This window comes from Bombina bombina, chromosome 2 (assembly GCF_027579735.1).
Source record: "Bombina bombina isolate aBomBom1 chromosome 2, aBomBom1.pri, whole genome shotgun sequence".
NCBI lineage: Eukaryota > Metazoa > Chordata > Amphibia > Anura > Bombinatoridae > Bombina > Bombina bombina.
Window position 1 is genome coordinate 1328070030 of NC_069500.1, and position 17055 is coordinate 1328087084.

The 17055-nt window shown below is 39.0% G+C and overlaps 1 protein-coding gene across 1 annotated transcript in view; it reads right to left on the bottom strand.

Moving 5' to 3' along the window:
* The window catches only part of HTT (huntingtin), a gene marked incomplete in the record, with an annotated part of 1068170 nt that overhangs the window by 701525 nt on the left and 349590 nt on the right, over positions 1–17055 (bottom strand). The window contains 1 exon segment of the mRNA XM_053704193.1: positions 6075–6175. Within this exon segment, the coding sequence (XP_053560168.1) occupies positions 6075–6175 (101 nt within the window).

A 17055-nucleotide genomic window follows, 5' to 3' on the forward strand; every position in this document is an offset into this window, starting at 1 on the left:
AGGTTTCCTGGCCTGCTTGCTCTTGTTCCAGGACTGGTTAGGCTTCCAGCCTTGCCTGTAACGAGCAACAGCTCCTTCCTGTTTTGGTGCAGTGGAGGTTGATGCTGCTCCTGTTTTGAAATTCCGAAAGGGACGAAAATTAGACTGTCTAGCCTTAGCTTTGGCCTTGTCTTGAGGTAGGGCGTGGCCCTTACCTCCCGTAATGTCAGCGATAATTTCTTTCAAACCGGGCCCGAATAAGGACTGCCCCTTGAAAGGTATATTAAGTAATTTGGACTTAGAAGTAACATCAGCTGACCAGGATTTTAGCCACAGCGCCCTGCGTGCCTGTATGGCGAATCCTGAGTTCTTAGCCGTAAGTTTGGTTAAATGTACTACGGCCTCCGAAATGAAAGAATTAGCTAGTTTAAGGACTCTAAGCCTGTCCGTAATGTCGTCTAGCGTAGAGGAACTAAGGTTCTCTTCAAGCGACTCAATCCAAAATGCTGCCGCAGCCGTAATCGGCGCGATACATGCAAGGGGTTGTAATATAAAACCTTGTTGAACAAACATTTTCTTAAGGTAACCCTCTAATTTTTTATCCATTGGATCTGAGAAAGCACAGCTATCCTCCACCGGGATAGTGGTACGCTTAGCTAAAGTAGAAACTGCTCCCTCCACCTTGGGGACCGTTTGCCATAAGTCCCGAGTGGTGGCGTCTATTGGAAACATCTTTCTAAATATTGGAGGGGGTGAGAACGGCACACCGGGTCTATCCCACTCCTTAGTAACAATTTCAGTTAGTCTCTTAGGTATAGGAAAAACGTCAGTACTCGCCGGTACCGCAAAGTATTTATCCAACCTACACAGTTTCTCTGGTATTGCAACGGTGTTACAATCGTTGAGAGCTGCTAAGACCTCCCCTAGTAGTACACGGAGGTTCTCCAATTTAAATTTAAAATTTGAAATATCTGAGTCCAATCTGTTTGGATCAGAACCGTCACCCACAGAATGAAGCTCTCCGTCCTCATGCTCTGCGAGCTGTGACGCAGTATCAGACATGGCCCTAGCATTGTCAGCGCACTCTGTTCTCACCCCAGAGTGATCACGCTTGCCTCTTAGTTCTGGTAATTTAGACAAAACTTCAGTCATAACAGTAGCCATATCTTGTAATGTTATCTGTAATGGCCGCCCAGATGTACTAGGCGCCAAAATATCACGCACCTCCCGGGCGGGAGATGCAGGTACTGCCGCGTGAGGCGAGTTAGTCGGCATAACTCTCCCCTCGCTGTTTGGTGAAATTTGTTCACATTGTACAGATTGACTTTTATTTAAAGTAGCATCAATACAGTTAGTACATAAATTTCTATTGGGCTCCACCTTGGCATTGGAACAAATGACACAGATATCTTCCTCTGAGTCAGACATGTTTAACACACTAGCAAAAAAACTTACAACTTGGTTATAATCTTTTTTAGCAAAAAAACGCACTGTGCCTCAAAGAGGTACTAACGATTAAATGACAGTTGAAATAATGAACTGAAAAACAGTTATAGCATCAAACTTTAAAACAACACAACTTTTAGCAAAGGTTTGTTCCCATTAGTAAAAAACAACACTAATTAAATTTGTACATAAGAAAACAAAACAACGTTTTTATTCACAGTCACTATAAGAATTCTCACAGCTCTGCTGAGAGAATTTACCTCCCTTCAAAGAAGTTTGAAGACCCCTGAGATCTGTCAGAGATGAACCGGATCATGCAGGAAATATAAAAGTAACTGACTGGAATTTTTGATGCGTAGCAAAGAGCGCCAAAAACGGCCCCTCCCTCTCCCACACAGCAGTGAAGAGAAACGAAACTGTCACAATTAAAGCAAAAAACTGCCAAGTGGAAAATAATGCCCAAATATTTATTCACACAGTACCTCAGCAATGTAAACGATTCTACATTCCAGCAAAAACGTTTAACATGAGAATAGTTATTAAAAGGATTAGTGACCTTTAACAGAGTAGTTCCGGTGAAATACCATCCCCAGAATACTAAAGTGTATACATACATGTCATTTTAACGGTATGGCAGGCTTTTCTCATCAATTCCATTCAGAAAATAAAAACTGCCACATACCTCAATGCAGATTGATCTGCCCGCTGTCCCCTGATCTGAAGCCTTTACCTCCCTCAGATGGTCGAGAACAGCAATATGATCTTAACGACTCCGGTTAAAATCATAGTAAAAAATCTCTGTCAGATTCTTCCTCAAACTCTGCCAGAGAAGTAATAACACGCTCCGGTGCTATTTTAAAATAACAAACTTTTGATTGAAGTCATAAAAACTAAGTATAATCACCATAGTCCTCTCACACATCCTATCTAGTCGTTGGGTGCAAGAGAATGACTGGGACTGACGTAGAGGGGAGGAGCTATATGCAGCTCTGCTGGGTGAATCCTCTTGCATTTCCTGTTGGGGAGGAGTTATATCCCAGAAGTAATGATGACCCGTGGACTGATCACACATAACAGAAGAAAAGAGAATCTCAGACACTAAAAGTGATCTGGATGAATCGGAATATGCAGATACACATCCTGTAAATCTATTGTAGACATATAATGCCCTTGCTAAACAAAAAACAGGATAGTCCTACAGTAACCATCTTGAATGTTAGTATCCTTACATAACGATTCAATATTGATAGATCCGGAACTGGTCTGAAGGAATTGACCTTCTTTGGTACAATGAAGAGATAAAATAAAACCCCAGCCCCTGTTCCAGAACTGGAACTGGTATAAATACTCCAACCAACTCTAGATCTGAAACACATTTCAGAAATGCTGAGCCTTTGCTGTGTTAACTGGGACACGGGAAAGAAAAAAATCTCTTAGCAGGAGGCCTTAACTTGAAGCCAATTCTGTACCTTTCTGAAACAATGTTCTGAAACCAGAGATTGAGAACGGAATTGATCCAAATTTCTTTGAAGAAAACGTAATCTGCCCCATACCAGCTGAGCTGGAATAAGGGCCGCACCTTCATGGGTACTTAGGAGCTGGCTATAGATTTCTATAAGGCTTGGATATATTCCAAACTGGAAAAAGTTTCCAAACTGATACCGCTCCTGAGGATGAAGGATCAGGCTTTTGTTCCTTGTTGTGAGGAAAGGAACGAAAAAGATTATTAGACCTAAATTTACCTTAGATTTTTTATCCTTTGGTAAAAAAGTTCCCTTCCTTCCAGAAACAATTGAGATAATAATTTAATACCCCGGAAAGAAAGGGAAAGCAAAGTTGACTTAGAAGACATATCAGCATTCCAAGTTTAATCCATAAAGCTTTTCTAGCTAAAATAGCTAGAGACATATACCTGACATCAACTCTAATGATATCAAAAGATGGTATCACCAATAAAATTATTAGTATGTTATAGAATAATAATAATGCTATAAAATTATGATCTGTTACTTGTTGCGCTAAAGCTTCTAACCAAAAAGTTGAAGCTGCAGCAACATCCGCTAAAAATATAGCAGGTCTAAGAAGATTACCTAAACATAAGTAAGCTTTTCTCAGGAAGGATTCAATTTTCCTTAAATAAAGTACTATCTGCCGTAGGAACAGTAGTACATTTAGCAGGAGTAGAGACAGCCCCATAACCTTAGGGATTTTGTCCCAAAAAAACTCTAATCTGTCAGATGGCACAGGATATAATTGCTTAAACGTTTAGAAGGAGTAAAAGAATTACCCAAATTATTCCATTCCCTGGAAATTACTTCAGAAATAGCATCAGGGAGATTAAACACTTCTGGAATAACTACAGGAGATTTAAAAACCTTATTTAAACGTTTAGATTTAGTAACAAGAGGACCAGAATCCTCTATTTCTAATGCAATTAATACTTCTTTAAATAAAGAACGAATAAATTCCATCTTGAACAAATACAAAGATTTATCAGTATCAGAATGATGATGTTCATTTAAAAATTCATCTGAAAAAAAGAGAAGTTTTAAAAGACTTTTATGTAAACTAGAAGGAGAAATAACAGACATAGCCTTCTTAATGGATTTAAAAAAAAAAAAAATCTCTTATGTTTATCAGGGACACTCTGAAAATTAGATGTTGACGGAACAGCAACAGGTAATGTAACAGTACTAAAGGAAATTTTATCTGCATTAATAAGTTTGTCATGACATGCAATACAAACAACAGCTGGAGAAAGATACCAAAAATTATAGCAGATACACTTAGCTTGGTAGCTCCAGCACTAGACAGCGATTTTCCTGTAGTATCTTCTGACTCAGATGCAACGTGAGACATCTTGCAATATGTAAGACAAAAAAACAACATATAAAGCAAAATTGATCAAATTCCTTAAATGACAGTTTCAGGAATGGGAAAAATGCCAAAGAACAAGCTTCTAGCAACCAGAAGCAATGAAAAATGAGACTAAAATAATGTGGAGACAAAAGCGACGCCCATATTTTTTAGCGCCAAATCAGACGCCCACATTATTTGGCGCCTAAAATGCTTTTGGCGCCAAAAATGACGCCACATCCGGAACGCCGACATTTTTGGCGCAAAATAACGTCAAAAAATGACGCAACTTCCGGCGACACGTATGACGCCGGAAACGGAAAAGAATTTTTGCGCCAAAAAAGTCTGCGCCAAGAATGACGCAATAAAATGAAGCATTTTCAGCCCCCGCGAGCCTAACAGCCCACAGGGAAAAAAAGAGTCAAATTTTTGAAGGTAAGAAAAAAAATGATTAATTCAAATGCATTATCCCAAATATGAAACTGACTGTCTGAAAAATAAGGAAAGTTGAACATTCTGAGTCAAGGCAAATAAATGTTTGAATACATATATTTAGAACTTTATAAACAAAGTGCCCAACCATAGCTTAGAGTGTCACAGAAAATAAGATTTACTTACCCCAGGACACTCATCTACATGTTTGTAGAAAGCCAAACCAGTACTGAAACGAGAATCAGCAGAGGTAATGGTATATATAAGAGTATATCGTCGATCTGAAAAGGGAGGTAAGAGATGAATCTCTACGACCGATAACAGAGAACCTATGAAATAGACCCCGTAGAAGGAGATCACTGCATTCAAATAGGGAATACTCTCCTCACATCCCTCTGACATTCACTGCACGCTGAGAGGAAAAACGGGCTCCAACTTGCTGCGGAGCGCATATCAACGTAGAATCTAGCACAAACTTACTAAACCACCTCCATCGGAGGCAAAGTTTGTAAAACTGAATTGTGGGTGTGGTGAGGGGTGTATTTATAGGCATTTTAAGGTTTGGGAAACTTTGCCCCTCCTGGTAGGAATGTATATCCCATACGTCACTAGCTCATGGACTCTTGCTAATTACATGAAAGAAATTTTTCATTGATAAGGAATCTATTATGGTTCCCAAGAAAATTACCCTTGTATTTGGAACTAAAGAACTCTTTTCCAAATTTACCTTCCAACCGTGAGATCGCAGGAAAGATAACAACATTTCCGTGTGGGATCTTGCTTGTTGAAAGGATGGCGCCTGAACCAGAATTTCGTCACTGCGATGCCCTGCAATCGGAGCAATGCCAACAGGGATCCCAGAACCTTTGAGAAAATTCTGGGAGCTGTGGCAAGGCCGAATGGAAGAGCCATGAACTGGAAGTGTTTGTCTAGAAATACAAACCTTAGAAACTTGTGATGGTCCCTGTGAATGGGAACATGCAGGTACGCGTCCTTTAAATCTACCGTTGTCATAAATTGACCCTCTTGGACCAAAGGAAGAATGTAACGAATAGTTTCCATCTTGAAGGACGGCACTCCTTTATTTATTTATTTATTTATTTAGACTCTTGAGAACTTCCTTACACTAACGTAAGCAAAGAGAATGACTGGGGTTGGAGGGAAGGGAGGTGATATTTAACAGCTTTGCTGTGGTGCTCTTTGCCGCCACCTGCTGGGCAGGAGTGATATTCCCAATAGTGATTAGATGATCTGTGGACTCATCGTGTCATTAGAAAGTGGTTTTACATAAAAATTCCTGCAGTACAAACAAAAATCTAAATAGTCACTATGTAAATTAAATAAAAAATTATCACAATTACCTAACTAATGATGCTGCTGCTACATGTCTCACTCTGGCATCTTCATCTCCAAGAAGACTGATAATCACACTGTTCAGTACACGATCCTGGAGCTTTAACAACTAGAATATTCAAAGAGAGGATTATATGAGTAATAATATTTTTTTTTTTTTTGCGTGGATCAAATAGCCAGTGTATTATAACTCTGCTAGAAATGGGCCATAGACGAGCTAAATGTAACAAACTAAGAGAGAAAATATAAAAGGTAGGCCTACTTTTCAATAAAGAATAAAGAGAACAAAGCACATATGATAATAGAAGTAAATTGAAAATGTGTTCCATAATCTGTCTGAATCATTAGTTTAAAGGGCTATGGAACCCAATGTTTTCTTTCACGATGCAAATACAGCATGCAATTTAAAAAAAAAAACTTTATAACTAACTTCTATTATTAATTTTTCTGCGTTCTCTTGGTATATTTTGTTGCAAAGCAGGGATGTATGCTTAGGATCCAGTCCATTTGTGGAGCTCTATATGGCAGCACTATTTCCTGCCATATAGTGCTCCAGATGCCTATCTAGGTATCTCTTCAACACAGAATATCAAGGGAACAAAGCAAAATTTGATAATAGAAGTAAATTGGAAAGTTTTTTAAAATGGTATCCTCTGTCTGAATCACAAAAGAAAATTTTGAGTTTCATATCCCTTTGACTTTTACTTTACTGCCCTTTTAAAGGGTTACTATAGAACAACATATCATGATGCCTTAAAGGGACAATAAACACTTTGAGATGGTAATATAAAATGATAAATTGGATATATAAAAAAAACTCTGCAATATACTTGTATTTATTGTGTCCCCTTTTCCTGTAATTACAGTCTGAAATTGTAAGCTTTTCAGTTCCTGTTAGAAATAGAAGTGCAGGAGACCGTTATATTTCACACAGCCATTGGCTGCATAGTGGCCTATTTATAACTGTCCCTAATTGGCCACAGGAGAGAAGGTAACCTAAGTTACAACATGGCAGCTCCCATTGTTTTATAGACATTAAAACTTTACACTTATTTTGTCAATATTTAAACAACTAATGAAACTTTAAAAAATAAATCTACATGTTATTCTCAGACTAATCTTTTCTTTGATTGTTTCAGAAACCTTAAAGGGACATTAAACACTAAATAAATGCTAGATAAAATGATGCAAATTAACATCCTTTAAACTGCAGTTATTTTTATAGCCAAACTCCACCTACCATTTGCCTTCCTTAGAGGAGCTAATCTGGGCTTTAGTCAGAGACAAGAAGGCTAGTCACCGTCATACAGTTAGTATAAAGTGTAGTGCAGCAGTTATCTGATAAACAATTAGGGACAGATTTATAACCAGATTAGTCTTGAGAAGTTAAAGGGACATTCCAGCCAAAAATGTAATCCACGTGAATGCATTTCAATAGAAGCATTTTTGAAATACACAAGTATTTGCAAAAATGTTTTATTAAAAAAAAAAAAAAAAAAAAGGTTAAGCGGTTTCAAAACTGCATTTAAGTATGCACCGTGCACCAGCATTTTAAACAAAGCACTTGCTCAAAGAGACTAAGGTGTTTATACCGTTTGGTAATGACTCCGTTAATTACTGACAGGTGCAGTATTTAAAATGCTGGTGCACTGAAAAACATAATTTATGTAAGAACTTACCTGATAAATTCATTTCTTTCATATTAACAAGAGTCCATGAGCTAGTGACGTATGGGATATACATTCCTACCAGGAGGGGCAAAGTTTCCCAAACCTTAAAATGCCTATAAATACACCCCTCACCACACCCACAAATCAGTTTAACGAATAGCCAAGAAGTGGGGTGATAAGAAAAAAAGTGCGAAGCATATAAAATAAGGAATTGGAATAATTGTGCTTTATACAAAAAAATCATAACCACCACAAAAAAGGGTGGGCCTCATGGACTCTTGTTAATATGAAAGAAATGAATTTATCAGGTAAGTTCTTACATAAATTATGTTTTCTTTCATGTAATTAACAAGAGTCCATGAGCTAGTGACGTATGGGATAATGACTACCCAAGATGTGGATCTTTCCACACAAGAGTCACTAGAGAGGGAGGGATAAAATAAAGACAGCCAATTCCTGCTGAAAATAATCCACACCCAAAATAAAGTTTAACAAAAAACATAAGCAGAAGATTCAAACTGAAACCGCTGCCTGAAGAACTTTTCTACCAAAAACTGCTTCAGAAGAAGAAAATACATCAAAATGGTAGAATTTAGTAAAAGTATGCAAAGAGGACCAAGTTGCTGCTTTGCAGATCTGGTCAACCGAAGCTTCATTCCTAAACGCCCAGGAAGTAGATACTGACCTAGTAGAATGAGCTGTAATTCTCTGAGGCGGAATTTTACCCGACTCAACATAGGCAAGATGAATTAAAGATTTCAACCAAGATGCCAAAGAAATGGCAGAAGCTTTCTGGCCTTTCCTAGAACCGGAAAAGATAACAAATAGACTAGAAGTCTTACGGAAAGATTTCGTAGCTTCAACATAATATTTCAAAGCTCTAACAACATCCAAAGAATGCAATGATCTCTCCTTAGAATTCTTAGGATTAGGACATAATGAAGGAACCACAATTTCTCTACTAATGTTGTTGGAATTCACAACTTTAGGTAAAAATTCAAAAGAAGTTCGCAACACCGCCTTATCCTGATGAAAAATCAGAAAAGGAGACTCACAAGAAAGAGCAGATAATTCAGAAACTCTTCTAGCAGAAGAGATGGCCAAAAGGAACAAAACTTTCCAAGAAAGTAATTTAATGTCCAATGAATGCATAGGTTCAAACGGAGGAGCTTGAAGAGCTCCCAGAACCAAATTCAAACTCCAAGGAGGAGAAATTGACTTAATGACAGGTTTTATACGAACCAAAGCTTGTACAAAACAATGAATATCAGGAAGAATAGCAATCTTTCTGTGAAAAAGAACAGAAAGAGCGGAGATTTGTCCTTTCAAAGAACTTGCGGACAAACCCTTATCTAAACCATCCTGAAGAAACTGTAAAATTCTCGGTATTCTAAAAGAATGCCAAGAAAAATGACGAGAAAGACACCAAGAAATATAAGTCTTCCAGACTCTATAATATATCTCTCGAGATACAGATTTACGAGCCTGTAACATAGTATTAATCACGGAGTCAGAGAAACCTCTATGACCAAGAATCAAGCGTTCAATCTCCATACCTTTAAATTTAAGGATTTCAGATCCGGATGGAAAAAAGGACCTTGTGACAGAAGGTCTGGTCTTAACGGAAGAGTCCATGGTTGGCAAGATGCCATCCGGACAAGATCCGCATACCAAAACCTGTGAGGCCATGCTGGAGCTATTAGCAGAACAAACGAGCATTCCCTCAGAATCTTGGAGATTACTCTTGGAAGAAGAACTAGAGGCGGAAAGATATAGGCAGGATGATACTTCCAAGGAAGTGATAATGCATCCACTGCCTCCGCCTGAGGATCCCGGGATCTGGACAGATACCTGAGAAGTTTCTTGTTTAGATGAGAGGCCATCAGATCTATCTCTGGAAGCCCCCACATTTGAACAATCTGAAGAAATACCTCTGGGTGAAGAGACCATTCGCCCGGATGCAACGTTTGGCGACTGAGATAATCCGCTTCCCAATTGTCTACACCTGGGATATGAACCGCAGAGATTAGACAGGAGCTGGATTCTGCCCAAACCAAAATTCGAGATACTTCTTTCATAGCCAGAGGACTGTGAGTCCCTCCTTGATGATTGATGTATGCCACAGTTGTGACATTGTCTGTCTGAAAACAAATGAACGATTCTCTCTTCAGAAGAGGCCAAAACTGAAGAGCTCTGAAAACTGCACGGAGTTCCAAGATATTGATCGGTAATCTCACCTCCTGAGATTCCCAAACTCCTTGTGCCGTCAGAGATCCCCACACAGCTCCCCAACCTGTGAGACTTGCATCTGTTGAAATTACAGTCCAGGTTGGAAGAACAAAAGAAGCCCCCTGAATTAAACGAAGGTGATCTGTCCACCACGTTAGAGAGTGCCGAACAATCGGTTTTAAAGATATTAATTGATATATCTTCGTGTAATCCCTGCACCATTGGTTCAGCATACAGAGCTGAAGAGGTCGCATGTGAAAACGAGCAAAGGGGATCGCGTCCGATGCAGCAGTCATAAGACCTAGAATTTCCATGCATAAGGCTACCGAAGGGAATGATTGAGACTGAAGGTTTCGACAGGCTGTAATCAAATTTAGACGTCTCTTGTCTGTTAAAGACAAAGTCATGGACACTGAATCTATCTGGAAACCCAGAAAGGTTACCCTTGTTTGAGGAATCAAAGAACTTTTTGGTAAATTGATCCTCCAACCATGATCTTGAAGAAACAACACAAGTCGATTCGTATGAGACTCTGCTAAATGTAAAGACGGAGCAAGTACCAAGATATCGTCCAAATAAGGAAATACCACAATACCCTGTTCTCTGATTACAGACAGAAGGGCACCGAGAATCTTTGTGAAAATTCTTGGAGCTGTAGCAAGGCCAAACGGTAGAGCCACAAATTGGTAATGCTTGTCTAGAAAAGAGAATCTCAGGAACTGATAATGATCTGGATGAATCGGAATATGCAGATATGCATCCTGTAAATCTATTGTGGACATATAATTCCCTTGCTGAACAAAAGGCAATATAGTCCTTACAGTTACCATCTTGAACGTTGGTATCCTTACATAACGATTCAATAATTTTAGATCCAGAACTGGTCTGAAGGAATTCTCCTTCTTTGGTACAATGAAGAGATTTGAATAAAACCCCATCCCCTGTTCCGGAACTGGAACTGGCATAATTACTCCAGCCAACTCTAGATCTGAAACACAATTCAGAAATGCTTGAGCTTTCACTGGATTTACTGGGACATGGGAAAGAAAAAATCTCTTTGCAGGAGGTCTCATCTTGAAACCAATTCTGTACCCTTCTGAAACAATGTTCTGAATCCAAAGATTGTGAACAGAATTGATCCAAATTTCTTTGAAAAAACGTAACCTGCCCCCTACCAGCTGAACTGGAATGAGGGCCGTACCTTCATGTGAACTTAGAAGCAGGCTTTGCCTTTCTAGCAGGCTTGGATTTATTCCAGACTGGAGATGGTTTCCAAACTGAAACTGCTCCTGAGGACGAAGGATCAGGCTTTTGTTCTTTGTTGAAACGAAAGGAACGAAAACGATTGTTAGCCCTGTTTTTACCTTTAGACTTTTTATCCTGTGGTAAAAAAGTTCCTTTCCCACCAGTAACAGTTGAAATAATAGAATCCAACTGAGAACCAAATAATTTATTTCCCTGGAAAGAAATGGAAAGTAGAGTTGATTTAGAAGCCATATCAGCATTCCAGGTCTTAAGCCATAAAGCTCTTCTGGCTAAGATAGCCAGAGACATAAATCTAACATCAACTCTAATAATATCAAAAATGGCATCACAGATGAAATTATTAGCATGCTGGAGAAGAATAATAATATCATGAGAATCACGATTTGTTACTTGTTGCGCTAGAGTTTCCAACCAAAAAGTTGAAGCTGCAGCAACATCAGCCAATGATATAGCAGGTCTAAGAAGATTACCTGAACATAGATAAGCTTTTCTTAGAAAAGATTCAATTTTTCTATCTAAAGGATCCTTAAACGAGGTACCATCTGACGTAGGAATGGTAGTACGTTTAGCAAGGGTAGAAATAGCCCCATCAACTTTAGGGATTTTGTCCCAAAATTCTAACCTGTCAGGCGGAACAGGATATAATTGCTTAAAACGTTTAGAAGGAGTAAATGAATTACCCAATTTATCCCATTCCTTAGCAATTACTGCAGAAATAGCATTAGGAACAGGAAAGACTTCTGGAATAACCGCAGGAGCTTTAAAAACCTTATCCAAACGTATAGAATTAGTATCAAGAGGACTAGAATCCTCTATTTCTAAAGCAATTAGTACTTCTTTAAGTAAAGAGCGAATAAATTCCATCTTAAATAAATATGAAGATTTATCAGCATCAATCTCTGAGATAGAATCCTCTGAACCAGAAGAGTCCAAAGAATCAGAATGATGGTGTTCATTTAAAAATTCATCTGTAGAGAGAGAAGATTTAAAAGACTTTTTACGTTTACTAGAAGGAGAAATAACAGACAAAGCCTTCTTTATGGATTCAGAAACAAAATCTCTTATGTTATCAGGAACATTCTGCACCTTAGATGTTGAGGGAACTGCAACAGGCAATGGTACATCACTAAAGGAAATATTATCTGCTTTAACAAGTTTGTCATGACAATTATTACAAACAACAGCTGGAGGAATAGCTACCAAAAGTTTACAGCAGATACACTTAGCTTTGGTAGATCCAGCAGGCAGTGGTTTTCCTGTAGTATCTTCTGGCTCAGATGCAACGTGAGACATCTTGCAATATGTAAGAGAAAAAACAACATATAAAGCAAAATAGATCAAATTCCTTATAAGACAGTTTCAGGAATGGGAAAAAAATGCCAAACATCAAGCTTCTAGCAACCAGAAGCAAATGAAAAATGAGACTGAAATAATGTGGAGACAAAATCGACGCCCATATTTTTTGGCGCCAAATAAGACGCCCACATTATTTGGCGCCCAAATGCTTTTGGCGCCAAAAATGACGCCACATCCGGAACGCCGACATTTTTGGCGCAAAATAACGTCAAAAAATGACGCAACTTCCGGCGACACGTATGACGCCGGAAACGGAAAAGAATTTTTGCGCCAAAAAAGTCCGCGCCAAGAATGACGCAATAAAATGAAGCATTTTCAGCCCCCGCGAGCCTAACAGCCCACAGGGAAAAAAGTCAAATTTTTGAGGTAAGAAAAATATGATAATTTAAAGCATAATCCCAAATATGAAACTGACTGTCTGGAAATAAGGAAAGTTGAACATTCTGAGTCAAGGCAAATAAATGTTTGAATACATATATTTAGAACTTTATAAATAAAGTGCCCAACCATAGCTTAGAGTGTCACAGAAAATAAGACTTACTTACCCCAGGACACTCATCTACATGTTTGTAGAAAGCCAAACCAGTACTGAAACGAGAATCAGTAGAGGAAATGGTAAATATAAGAGTATATCGTCGATCTGAAAAGGGAGGTAAGAGATGAATCTCTACGACCGATAACAGAGAACCTTATGAAATAGACCCCGTAGAAGGAGATCACTGCATTCAATAGGCAATACTCTCCTCACATCCCTCTGACATTCACTGCACGCTGAGAGGAAAACCGGGCTCCAACTTGCTGCGGAGCGCATATCAACGTAGAATCTAGCACAAACTTACTTCACCACCTCCCTTGGAGGCAAAGTTTGTAAAACTGATTTGTGGGTGTGGTGAGGGGTGTATTTATAGGCATTTTAAGGTTTGGGAAACTTTGCCCCTCCTGGTAGGAATGTATATCCCATACGTCACTAGCTCATGGACTCTTGTTAATTACATGAAAGAAATATCTAGCTATGCTTCACATGCTGAGAAAAAATGCTAACACTAAAACAGTGATAACTTTTACAAAAAGCATTTTTGCCAATATTCATCTATGTGCATTTACAATTTGACCGGAATGTCGCTTTAACAGGGTGCATTTCAAGTTCTTAGAAATGGCTCACTTTTCAAAGGTAAATTACACGAAAAGTGGGCAAAAAACATAATTTATGTAAGAACTTACCTGATAAATTCATTTCTTTCATATTAGCAAGAGTCCATGAGCTAGTGACGTATGGGATATACATTCCTACCAGGAGGGGCAAAGTTTCCCAAACCTCAAAATGCCTATAAATACACCCCTCACCACACCCACAATTCAGTTTAACGAATAGCCAAGAAGTGGGGTGATAAAAAAGTGCAAAAGCATATAAAATAAGGAATTGGAATAATTGTGCTTTATACAAAAATCATAACCACCACAAAAAAAGGGCGGGCCTCATGGACTCTTGCTAATATGAAAGAAATGAATTTATCAGGTAAGTTCTTACATAAATTATGTTTTCTTTCATGTAATTAGCAAGAGTCCATGAGCTAGTGACGTATGGGATAATGATTACCCAAGATGTGGATCTTTCTACACAAGAGTCACTAGAGAGGGAGGGATAAAATAAAGACAGCCAATTCCTGCTGAAAATAATCCACACCCAAAATAAAGTTTAATGAAAAACATAAGCAGAAGATTCAAACTGAAACCGCTGCCTGAAGTACTTTTCTACCAAAAACTGCTTCAGAAGAAGAAAATACATCAAAATGGTAGAATTTAGTAAAAGTATGCAAAGAGGACCAAGTTGCTGCTTTGCAAATCTGATCAATCGAAGCTTCATTCCTAAACGCCCAGGAAGTAGAAACTGACCTAGTAGAATGAGCTGTAATCCTCTGAGGCGGAGTTTTACCCGACTCAACATAGGCAAGATGAATTAAAGATTTCAACCAAGATGCCAAAGAAATGGCAGAAGCTTCTGGCCTTTTCTAGAACCGGAAAAGATAACAAATAGACTAGAAGTCTTACGGAAAGACTTAGTAGCTTCAACATAATATTTCAAAGCTCTAACAACATCCAAAGAATGCAACGATTTCTCCTTAGAATTCTTAGGATTAGGACATAATGAAGGAACCACAATTTCTCTACCAATGTTGTTGGAATTCACAACTTTAGGTAAAAAATCAAAAGAAGTTCGCAACACCGCCTTATCCTGATGAAAAATCAGAAAAGGAGACTCACAAGAAAGAGCAGATAATTCAGAAACTCTTCTGGCAGAAGAGATTGCCAAAAGGAACAAAACTTTCCAAGAAAGTAATTTAAAGTCCAATGAATGCATAGGTTCAAACGGAGGAGCTTGAAGAGCCCCCAGAACCAAATTCAAACTCCAAGGAGGAGAAATTGACAGGTTTTATACGAACCAAAGCTTGTACAAAACAATGAATATCAGGAAGAATAGCAATCTTTCTGTGAAAAAGAACAGAAAGAGCAGAGATTTGACCCTTCAAGGAACTAGCGGACAAACCCTTATCTAAACCATCCTGAAGAAACTGTAAAATTCTCGGTATTCTAAAAGAATGCCAAGAAAAATGATGAGAAAGACACCAAGAAATATAAGTCTTCCAGACTCTATAATATATCTCTCTAGATACAGATTTACGCGCCTGTAACATAGTATTAATCACAGAGTCAGAGAAACCTCTTTGACCAAGAATCAAGCGTTCAATCTCCATACCTTTAAATTTAAGGATTTCAGATCCTGATGGAAAAAAGGACCTTGCGACAGAAGGTCTGGTCTTAACGGAAGAGTTCACGGTTGGCAAGAGGCCATCCGGACCAGATCCGCATACCAAAACCTGTGAGGCCATGCCGGAGCTACCAGCAGAACAAACGAGCATTCCTTCAGAATCTTGGAGATTACTCTTGGAAGAAGAACTAGAGGCGGAAAGATATAGGCAGGATGATACTTCCAAGGAAGTGATAATGCATCCACTGCCTCCGCCTGAGGATCCCGGGATCTGGACAGATACCTGGGAAGTTTCTTGTTTAGATGAGACGCCATCAGATCTATTTCTGGAAGTTCCCACATTTGAACAATCTGAAGAAATACCTCTGGGTGAAGAGACCATTCGCCCGGATGCAACGTTTGGCGACTGAGATAATCCGCTTCCCAATTGTCTATACCTGGGATATGAACCGCAGAGATTAGACAGGAGCTGGATTCCGCCCAAACCAGAATTCGAGATACTTCTTTCATAGCCAGAGGACTGTGAGTCCCTCCTTGATGATTGATGTATGCCACAGTTGTGACATTGTCTGTCTGAAAACAAATGAACGATTCTCTCTTCAGAAGAGGCCAAAACTGAAGAGCTCTGAAAATTGCACGGAGTTCCAAAATATTGATCGGTAATCTCACCTCCTGAGATTCCCAAACTCCTTGTGCCGTCAGAGATCCCCACACAGCTCCCCAACCCGTGAGACTTGCATCTGTTAAAATTACAGTCCAGGTCGGAAGCACAAAAGAAGCCCCCTGAATTAAACGATGGTGATCTGTCCACCACGTTAGAGAGTGTCGTACAATCGGTTTTAAAGATATTATTTGAGATATCATTGTGTAATCCTTGCACCATTGATTCAGCATACAGAGCTGAAGAGGTCGCATGTGAAAACGAGCAAAGGGGATCGCGTCCGATGCAGCAGTCATAAGACCTAGAATTTCCATGCATAAGGCTACCGAAGGGAATAATTGTGACTGAAGGTTTCGACAAGCTGAAATCAATTTTAGACGTCTCTTGTCTGTTAAAGACAGAGTCATGGACACTGAATCTATCTGGAAACCCAGAAAGGTCACCCTTGTCTGAGGAATCAATTAACTTTTTGGTAAATTGATCCTCCAACCATGATCTTGAAGAAACAACACAAGTCGATTCGTATGAGATTCTGCTAAATGTAAAGACCGAGCAAGTACCAAGATATCGTCCAAATAAGGAAATACCACAATACCCTGTTCTCTGATTACAGACAGAAGGGCACCGAGAACCTTTGTAAAAATTCTTGGAGCTGTAGCTAGGCCAAACGGCAGAGCCACAAACTGGTAATGCTTGTCCAGAAAAAAGAATCTCAGGAACTGATAATGATCTGGATGAATCGGAATATGCAGATATGCATCCTGTAAATCTATTGTGGACATATAATGCCCTTGCTGAACAAAAGGCAAGATAGTCCTTACAGTTACCATTTTGAATGTTGGTATCCTTACATAACGATTCAATATTTTTAGATCCAGAACTGGTCTGAAGGAATTCTCCTTCTTTGGTACAATGAAGAGATTTGAATAAAACCCCATCCCCTGTTCCGGAACTGGAACTGGCATAATTACTCCAGTCAACTCTAGATCTGAAACACAATTCAGAAATGCTTGAGCTTTTACTGGATTTACTGGGACACG